Source organism: Misgurnus anguillicaudatus, chromosome 22, assembly GCF_027580225.2.
Source record: "Misgurnus anguillicaudatus chromosome 22, ASM2758022v2, whole genome shotgun sequence".
NCBI classification, from domain to species: domain Eukaryota; kingdom Metazoa; phylum Chordata; class Actinopteri; order Cypriniformes; family Cobitidae; genus Misgurnus; species Misgurnus anguillicaudatus.
The window spans coordinates 35,295,137-35,306,148 of record NC_073358.2 but is presented as its reverse complement, the minus strand read 5'-3'; the positions used below and the strand labels follow the sequence as shown (position 1 = coordinate 35,306,148).

Below are 11,012 nucleotides of genomic sequence, written 5' to 3'. Positions count from 1 at the left end.
TAAAGGGCCAGCGTGCAGAAACAAGAGACACACACACAGACAGATGGGTTATATGTTTGAAATTAGTTATGTGAAGGAAAAAATACTAGTTTAATTGCAAAACAAAAATTTTATTTAAAAAAAACAGTTTTAAAATATTTTATATAGGAATATAATTTTTTATATAGTTTAGATGAATCTTACCCTAAAATGATGAAAAATTAAAAAAAAAAACAATAAGAGAATTGAAAGATAAAAAAGTAGGATAAAGTAAGTAAAACTGATTGTTGTTAAAAAAAGCCAAGATTGCATTTTACTGAAAGATTAATAAAGGAAGAGTAGTGACTTTAAGGGTCTTAAAGGGACACTCCACTCTTTTGAAAATAGGCTTATTTTCCAGCTCCCCTAGAGTTAAACAATTGAATTTTACCGTTTTGTAATCCATTCAGCCGATCTCCAAGCCTGGCGGTACCACTTTTAGCATAGCTTAGCATAATCCATTGAATCTGATTAGACCATTAGCATCACGCTCAAAAATAACCAAGAGTTTTGATATTTTTCCTATTTAAAACTTGTATCTTCATCATGTACTAAGAAGGACGGAAAATTAAAAGTTGCGATTTTCTAGGCCGATTTGGCTAGAAACTATACTCTCATTCCGGTGTATCAAGGACTTTTCTGCTGTACCATGTCTGCATCAGGCTAGAGCGGGGCAAATAATTGCCTGCGATTCTCAAGCGTATCTCATCAGTAAAGCTGGTTTGGTGATTAGTACGACTTTTCCACGATTATAAACGCAATTTTGCCTAGCTTCTTGGTGAAATACGGCTCTGTGTAGTAAATGCCGCTCCATCTGAAAGCAGGGGATAGCAATTTACTACTAAACACCGAACCGTGGCAATGATATTACGCAGTGCGCGGTTTTCAGGCTACAGAACAGTCAAGTTTTAAATAGGAAAAATATTGAAACTCTTTGGTTATTTTTGAGCGCAATGCTAATGGTCTAATCAAATTTAATAAATTATGCTAAGCTATGCTAAAAGTGGTACCGCCAGGCTGGTAGATCAGCTAAATCGATTCCAAAACAGTAAAACTCAATTGGGGGAGCTGGAAAATAAGCCTATTTTCAAAAAAGTGTCCCTTTAAAAAGGGGTTTCAGGGCCCCTTGGGGGTCCCTGGTGGAATTGCCAGGCACTGCAAAAAATTATTTAGTATTTTTTCTTGTTTTCAGTAGAAATACTTAATTAAATTTATTTTTTTAATTTAATTTAAATTCTTAAATCAAGATGTATTTTCTTGATGAGCAAAATAACCTAAAATAAATACAATTTAAGTCAATTTGTGCTTAAAACTTAGGTAATTTTGCTCATCAAGAAAATACATTTTAATTTAAGAAATTGTAGATATTTCTACTGAAAACAAGACAAAAATACTAAGTATTAAAGTTATTTTTTGCAGTGGGGATCCTCTAGTGTTTGAATTCAAAACTATTAGGCAACAAAATGCATTGGCTATTAAAACTTGATAAAAATGAAGGTTGCTTTGTTAAAATCTAATCAGTAAACAATACTAACAGTATGTGTATACCAAAAATAATTATTTTAATATCTTTGTAATGTAACACTTTATAACAAAGTATTAAGTCCCTGCCCCTCCTTTCTATCCATTAAGGCTTGGCTTGAAAAAGGTTTAAGATTTAAGATTAAATCATGGTGCAGTCATATATTTTCCATTTTATATTACAACTGAATAGCTTTTCTTATTTTATTTTTATAACCCCACTCTTTTAAGATCAAAGAAAGACGTTTTGATGCAAACATTGTTGAGTGCAAGTTAATGAGCATCCCATCAACTACACAGCTTGACACATTCATTGACATTGCAACTCCATTAAACAGTTGAAAGATGACAGTGTGTGTCTACCCTGAAGGATAATATCCTCGTAAATACTCCCAGGAAACAATGTATATCTAATATGTCACAATAGCTGTAATCCTCATAAGTACATGCGGTTTACTTCTCACAGAAATAGCCTATATGTCAGTGTTCCATGGATAATCCTTCTTCAATTCACGCATACTTGCACCAAAAAGCTCTCAAACAGACACTGATTATCTCTCTCAGGTAGCTTGTGACTGCAATTATATTTCTCAAAATCTTTTTCTTCACAGTGCTCCTTAAACTCTTCAGCTTTTACTGCAGCTCACATCTGATTTATTTTAGCATGCTTAGAAACTAGAGTTTTAGTCACGGTCATAATTTTGGCATATCCATTGACCCAGGTCTAAAAGAAATGTAGGACATCACTCTTATTTAACGTGAAACGTTCTGTGCTATTGACTAAACATCTTAAGTAATTACATTTTTGAAAAATGAACAACCAAGTGTAATGGCAGTACAGCACAGGTTTACTGACATGAATAATAAAGTCATACTTTTCAATGGCTCAATTCCTGGATTATATTGATTGTCTTTTATCTGCCCTGAACCCAAATAAGTATACAGCAATATCAATCTACACCAGTCAAAGCAAGTAATGGGCTTACAATGAAATCTAGAAAGGCAGTGAAGTATCTGAATCATTTAACCTGATAATGATAACAATATTTAATACACTCTAAAAACAAATGGTGCTAAATAGCACTAAAAGTGGTTCTTGGCTCGTAAGTAGAGGAACCATTTTTAGTGCCACATAGCACTGATGAAGTACATGTGTATAGCACCGGTGTAGAACCATATTGTGCTGTGTAGAACGGCTGCTACCCAGTCTCACAAAGTTTCGTGATATAGTCACGTATTTTTTTGATTCTTTTTTCGTGCTATTATCACGAAATTTCGTGTTTTTTCGTAGTCGTATAACGAATTCCTGGTTTCGTGTGATTATCACGTATTGGTTACGCGACTGTTTTTTCCTATTTTTAAACCATTGTCGCTTCGGTTTAGGGTTAGATTTGGTGCTTGCATTAGAATGTCACTTAATATATTGATCTATACTATTTTTCCTGATTTATTTTTTTATATGTCGCCTGGCGTTAGGGTTAGAGTTGGGTTTGGTTAGGGATGTCATTTTATGTAAATCTAACCCTAAACCGAAGCGACAATGGTAAGAAAATATGACAAAACAGTCGAGTAACCAATACGTGATAATCACACGAAAACAGGAATTCGTTATACGACTACGAAAAAACACGAAATTTCGTGATAATAGCACGAAAAAAGAATCAAAAAAATACGTGACTATATAACGAAATTTCGTGATGCTATATGGCCCTGTATGGTTCTTCACGTGCTTCATAGGTGCTATATAGCAATAAAAATGGCACCGTTTGTTTTTAGAGTGTAGTTTCATAGTGTGTGAAAAAGAAAGATAAACTATCAAATAACTTTAAATTTACTTGCATGCATTTTTGGATTTCTGTTGAGAGGCACAAAGCTTCGAGGCAGAATATTTCCCAAATGATTGAAGCCCCCCCGATTTGTAGATTGTACTCTTCGTTTACTCTTTTTTTGCTCAAGTTATACATTATACAAACCATGAGGATGACAGTTGGTGTGTGAAATTAAATCTCAGAATTTTTCCTGTGAAATGGTCAGTAGTCAGACAAATCTTGATTACTGATCAAGTGCAACGTGCTAGAAGATATTTTGTTGCTGTGATCAAATGTAGGCTAAAATAAACTCAAGACTGAAAAAGATGACATTATACAGAACTTGCAAAGCTGTTTTCCCTGTTTTACGCAACACTTAATCCAATTTCCATGGTAATCTTTTGGCCAGTTTAATTAAAAAACAAAACAATTGTATCTATTTTTCCTTCAGTTCAAGAACAATGATTGAAATGTAATTAAAAAAATGAAAATGTGATGGAAATCCCAAATGTATCCGCAACACTACTGTCACGGTGATGGCAATCAACATTGATGATGATGAGTCGCCAACACATTAAAGTTATATGCTTACCCAAGTCCTGCAGAGATTCTTGAAAGAACTTGTAATTTTTGTAATTTATTATCAAAGGTTTATCGTTGGAGTTATGGACTATTATGAAATTGTTTATCTAAGAAGCAAAAAAGAAGCAACATTATACACTAACTACAGTATAATGTTCTCACGAATTTCCGTGGCATAGTCACGGAATTTTGTGCTTATTTTTCCGTGGCATTCTCACGGATCTCCGCATTTTTCCGTGGCCCTGCTACGGACTGTCTTTTTCCGTGGCGTTCTCACGGATTGGTTGCTCGGCTGTTTTGTTCTATTTTCTTGCCATTTTCGCTTCGGTTTAGGGTTAGATTTACATGAAATGACATCCCTACCCAAACCCAACTCTAACCCCGACACCAGGCGACAATTGTTTAAAGTATAAAAGAATAAATCAGAAAAAATAGTATAAACCAATACTTAAAGTGACATACAAACGCAAACACCAAATCTGGCCCTAGACCGAAGCGAGAATGGTTTGAGGGTGGGAAGAACCAGTTGAGTGGCCAGTCCGTGAGAGTGCCACGGAAAGACAGTCCGTAGCAGGGCCACGGAAAAATGCGGAGATCCGTGAGAATGACACGGAAAAATGAGCACAAAATTCCGTGACTATGCCACGGAACTTTGTGAGATCATGTTGGTTGAAAAAGATGCTAAAAAGCCTCTATTTAGAAATATTATAGGCTACTTTAGAAATCAATTCATAAAGCTCAGTTAAGATTTAATGAACTTATTAAACAGATCAATGAAAAAAAACCAAACAGGAAGAAACAATGCAATTAACAATTGTCTCATAGCAAACAATACAATATGCCACGGATGATTAAAAAAAGATGCCCATAGCAACATACTGGTGATTAGAAAAGTGATTCACGAAAACGCTAAGAATTTTGTTTAGTAAAGGGCATCATCCAGTATGAAAACATCCCTTCTTATTTGGTCTCATACGTAAGTAATGTATAATCTATACCCAGATAACAATGATTATTTCTCCTGATCCTATACATTTTGAATTTTTAAAGAATTAATCATCTTGACCCCCTTGTTTTAACATACACATGTGCACATCCACATCTGCTCATTTATTTATTGATATTGATTCTAATGAGTATCAACACTATTAAAAATACATATGCTAAGCAATACCATAGATCAGTGGTCTTCAACGTGGTGCCCGCAGTGGTGCACCACGTTGCCCGCACAGAGTCTGTGAGGTGCCCACCAAAGCACATTCTATTAATGATCTCAATTATAATATTTATTACATATTTTCTATATTGACTTCTTTTATGTATGTTAACATTTTAAACAATGACAAAACATATCAACAAGTAAAATAAAATAAAATCAAAAACGCTTTGAGTAGACTATATCAAAAAGTAGCCCTCCAGATTGTTTTATCCGTTGTGGTTGCCCTTGCTCACAAAAAGGTTGGAGACGCCTGCCATAGAGGAACAGGTTTTGGCTGTATGGTTCCATAAAGAACTTTAAACATCAAATAAATCTTTCTGTTTTGAAAAAGGTTATTTGTAGTGAATAAAGGTTCTTTAGATGAGTGGTTCTCAAACTTCTTTAGCAGCCCCCCTTGTGCACGGTTCACCTCCTAAAGAAATTGTATGACATAAAACATTCTAAAACTTTAAATTTTAATTAAACAAAACATATTGATTTAAATTAGACAACATATTGCTGTTGGTTAGTATATTCATTTTTCTAAGGTTTAATTATAATTTATGATAATTTATGCATTTTATAAAACTGGGCCCCCCGGCACCATCTCGCAGCAGACACTGCTTCAATAAGAAAGACCCTTTGGTTCTTTGGAGAACCAAATATGGTTCTTCTATGAAACTGTTGTGAATAACCTTAGCACCTTTATTTTTAAGAGTGAACAACTATATATTTATATAATTTATGGTTGTATTCTATTCTATTCTATTCTATTCTATTCTATTCTATTCTATTCTATTCTATTCTATTCTATTCTATTCTTCCTGATCGGACACATCGCCTTTCAAGTAGAACCACTAGGAGGGGATCGTGAGCCTTTATTAATGCCTTCATTACGACTCCGCAAATTTTTGAGGAGCTTATTATTACGCAGAAGTACAGTAATTGATGAGATGCCAAAAGTAGTTGGATAAGGACGTTCCCAGTGCATCATCTCAATTAAGATACACAGTCATCATCGATATAAAAACTTTTACAACTTGTTTTAGCATTTGGCTTAAAAACAAGTACCTTTCCCACGCGTGTCATGCCTGAAAGAACCAAATATACCTCAACCTGCGTTCTGTAGCATGCGTAGTGCACTCTAAATAACAGGCCCAGGCTATATTTAGATGAATCAAATTTCGTGTCACAAAGACATTTCTCATTTTCCTCAACTTTATGCATTATGCGCGACCAAACATCTTCGATTGGACACCTGGTGTGCTCAGTCTATATGTATGTCAATTATATATCGTATTAAAAAGATAAATGATTACAGATGCGACGATTGTTTTCTTTTTAAAACCTCGTGCTTCCAGCATCTGCGCCTGTGCTCAAGCGCGCGACTTCTCTTTTGGCACGCGCTGAGCGCTTGGGAGCGACGCTCGCTCTGAGGAGTGAGGTGTGTAACCAAGAGCTAAAATTGGTCTCGTGATGAGGAAAAGTGAAGGAGCGAGCCGTTGCGATCTGTTCTCTCGTCTTCTCAGAAAAAACTGAGGATTCTTCCATCTTTTTCCAGATAACACAACTCCGGAATACTAATTTGAACTCTTTTTGCGCCGTGGATAACCATTTAAAGTGGGATTTCTGATTTTTTACTCACAAGGGAATATGAAAGATTGCACATCAATACCAGATCATATCAAAACCTCGTAACATTTAAATCACATTTAGTTTTATTTTCCTAAAGAAATGGATCCGCTCATCACTTCCACTGACTTGCCAAGTAACTGGACAGACGACTTTACAGCAAATGAAACCGATATATATTGGAACCAGTTTGTGCAACCAGTCTGGAGGATAGTGCTCTGGGCAGTGGCTTACAGCACAATTGTCGTCGTGTCTGTGGTTGGCAACATCACGGTTATATGGATCATTTTGGCGCACAAACGTATGAGAACAGTGACTAACTATTTCCTTGTAAACTTGGCTTTTGCTGAAGCGTCCATGTCTGCATTTAACACCGTTATAAACTTTGTGTACGCAGTTCATAACGAGTGGTATTTCGGGCTTTATTACTGCCGATTTCACAACTTCTTTCCAATAGCGGCAGTCTTCGCTTGTATATGTTCAATGACCGCGATTGCGCTCGACAGGTAAGTTTCATCTTCACAGTTGTTCACACATGAAAATGCATAAACTTTCACATTACCTGTCTGAGGTAATGTGAAAGACATCCCATTGGCTGCCTCCCTGGAATTAGAACTGACAAAATATGAACAATTTCATTTTCTCTTTAGACTTGTGGTAAAAATCTACTTGTATTCCAGGTTTAAACGTTTTGTTCATCAGAATGGTGCGATACAGAGAGACGGCTTAATATAAAAAAATGTATGTTGCTTTAGAATTAATGTTTCAAATCATTCAGTAGTGATGGCATTTCATTGGGGTGGTACCCAAAGATACAGTTTTACAGGTATAATGTTGCACCTTTTGGGCACATTACTGTACATTAAGGATCTATTATGTACCTTTAAAGGAACCCCTTTTTTACCCCTAAAATTTAACTGGTACAAAAATGTTCCTTAAGGTAGAATAGGTCCTTAGGGTATAATATTGTACCCCAAAAGGTACAACATTTTAATTTGTTGTATACCCATAAAGGTAAAAAAGTGGTACAACCCCAGCAACAGATAAAGGTACAATTTTGTACCTTTTTTCTGACATTCTGTGGACCAAAGCCATTACCTTTGCAACAATTTCTTAAATTGCCGCAAATAATAGCTATTTATAGACATTTTATTTGTTTATGTTTACTCTTATAACATTTAAAATTTGCTTTCACAAGCTCAACCAACTGAGCTACAGGCACACCTGTTTTACTGCATATGGGTGGAGAAAGTGGTGAAAAGTTTCGCAATATTAAAAGTAGTGATGTTACCAACATAATAAATAACAATGTTAAGTACAGCACTATGAATTGCTTTTAAAATGATCATGCCTAAAATGTATAATGTAATGTTGATTTTTTATGAATATGCATAATAAATATGCTGTTTTTTCAGCTCCATATAATGAATAATCAGAGCTTAGACTGAAGGTTATTTTTCTTTTATATTACGTATTAGATGGTTGAAAACTTAATTTTATCAGTGATAATAAGTGTTGCTGCAGGGGTATGCCAAAGATATCAGTTAATGTACAACCTAATATCCCTCTTAAGACCTCCTGTCCCTCACCTTTTGACACAGCAAATATATTTTTTTTCCTGCAAACATAAACATGAACTTGTCTTTTTGTATTCTATTACCTCAGAGACCTATAGGAGAGATGGGTAAGGGTTACACTGAGGAAATACCTGTCAGAGCACTAATGGATCATTTATCAGTGAAGATTTATTTGAGCAAAGCTAGCCGACATCACATTCTGTCTAGACTACGTATTTTATATACACCGCCAATTAATCATGGGTTTTATAAACATCGTACTGATGCCTTGATTTATCTTAGCGTTTAATAGTCACCTTGAGTTGTTTGGATGTTCTTGGCTTTGATTATTTCAGTAGAATCTGAGTGACTTCCATTATGCAATTTCCATGAATTGCTAATGAATAATATCTGCCAATATGAGATTGAAAAAATAAATTATACCCAATTAAGTCTGTTCCTGACAATTCAGTGTAAAACACCTAAACCACCGGGTCCAAGCTGGAGCCACAACAAAAGAAGCCAAAACATAAAAGCAGTTCACATTAAGTATTAGCAGAGCCAAGAGCATGGGAGGTATTTATTTATAAGGATATGCAATTACGAACACACTTTTCTCTTTAATTGCCTTATAGGTTGCAAGAATTTGTATTCACTCTATAGTCAATTATGCATGATTATAGCAATACAGGCTCTTCCAAGTACCTTGGTTTTTATTTCTTCTTTGCCCAGATTTCAGCTGTGTTGCTGCGGTTGAGTCATTATTGCTTTGCCTCACGGTCACCAGCAGCAGCCTGGCTGTCGCTTGCATTGTCCTGTCGTCTGTGATGTAATTGTGTTACATGCTCTAATAGCAGTGAGAGAAGATCTGTTGTCTTGTCCAAGTACAACATCTTACATTCTCACCTGTCTCACCCATCGGGTGTTTCTTACTTGTTCAGATCTCTCTCGGTTTCATACACTCACCCCGATGAGGATCTGTGACAGCATTGCTAAAGAGCGACTTTGTGCGAGATTTGCTAGAAGGGCAAACTGGTAACTGTCTGAAATTGTCCATACAGGACAGGAACTCGGAGGGAAACTGCCTGGAAAAACACAAATAATGGTCCCCGGTTTTAATCAACATTTATTTAACCTCCCTCAGCTAAAACTGTATTTCACGTTGTCTCTGTAAAAATAAATATTATGCCCTGAAGGTTCACCCCCAACACACACATAATAAAAAACAAATAAGATTCCTAACGAAATTACAGGACAAAAGCTAAATTTGAAAGGAAAGCACCGCAAGCTTCGAATTATATAACCACACTGTCCATCTTCGATCCCCCTATAGCTTGTTGCTCTTATTGGTTTAGCCCTGGTGCTGTTGAGGCTCATGATCTGTTGCCTTGAGCTTGTCTAATGTCAGACAGATGTGCTTGAATGTTGTTGATGCTGTTGTGTCTGACCTCTTCACCCGCTGGAGAGTATGCCATGAGCCCATTTTCATTTTCTCATTAGTCACCAATCTTCGCTGGCATTGTATGTAATTATGTTGTCTTTCAGCAAAATGACTTTAAGTGAGAATGACTAGAGAGACTGAAAACGCATTCATGCAAAAGACAATCGGATTGTCCATCATATGTAAGCTGGGGTGTGCATCTGTAGGTGGTTTAGATGGTAAGGTTTAACCATTGTCTGTGTAATAAAATCAGATGAAATATACTGATATTCAAAACTGAGTGTTGCTCTAAATTCGTATTTTCTTCTGTGAAACACAAAAGGTTAATTTTATAACCTTGTATTCATGTTCCTCTTTTACATCCATTATATGAAAGAGCGGAGGGGGTGCTATAAAAAATCACCTTTTTAATTCCATGAGTTTGGATAGCATACAGATTTTGAGTCAACTACTCCTTGAATTATTTTTACATGGCATTGTTCTGTAAAATATTTAATGTTTTCAACAATGGTCCTAACAAGGACACAGTTGCTTAATAATTGGTCTCCGTCTATAAATAAATTATAAAACTACATTTTATGCATAAAATCTCTGCAGTTACATGATCATTATTCAGGTTGTGAATATGAAGAGCAGCTGTGAATGTTAAGACTACAGGTCAAGTTAGAGACTAATTAAAAGAAAGACCAATAAAATTTAAGTGCAAAACTATGTCAAAGCCGTTTGGATATCCCAGTGGGGCAATTATCGGGTCCAAAAATTAACTCCGCATAAAACTCTATACAAATAATGAAAAATGCTTAATGAAAACGGGAGGCCAACAGCAACCTTGCAGAAGTTGCCAAGTCATTTTGCTGACCAGTCGATCATTTCAAGAGCTCTGCTTAACACCGATCTGGGGTGCTTTCCCAAAAGCATCGTTAGCCAACTATGATCGCAAGTTCTGTTATTAGCAAAGTTCTTCGTTATTAGCATAGTTCGATGACTCGGGTGTTTCCAAAACCATCATACAGCTCTCGTATAGTTCCCTGTTCTTATGACATATTTATATAAATCGCACTCTTAAGTAAAATAAGCAAGAAACATGTCGCACAGTTACACTCACCTAAAGGATTATTAGGAACACCTGTTCAATTTCTCATTAATGCAATTATCTAATCAACCAATCACATTGCTTCAATGCATTTAGGGGTGTGGTCCTGGTCAAGACAATCTCTTGAACTCCAAACTGAATGTCAGAATGGGAAAGAAAGGTA

General features: G+C 35.8%; 1 protein-coding gene across 1 annotated transcript in view; it reads left to right on the top strand.

Annotated features, from left to right (window-relative positions):
* The first annotated feature begins 6,423 nt into the window (after positions 1 to 6,423).
* The window catches only part of tacr1a (tachykinin receptor 1a), a 42,522-nt gene continuing 37,933 nt past the window's right edge, over positions 6,424 to 11,012 (top strand). The window contains exon 1 of the mRNA XM_055199223.2: positions 6,424 to 7,265. Coding sequence (XP_055055198.1) covers positions 6,862 to 7,265 — 404 coding nt within the window. The 5' untranslated portion in view covers positions 6,424 to 6,861. The remainder of the gene's footprint in view (positions 7,266 to 11,012) is intronic.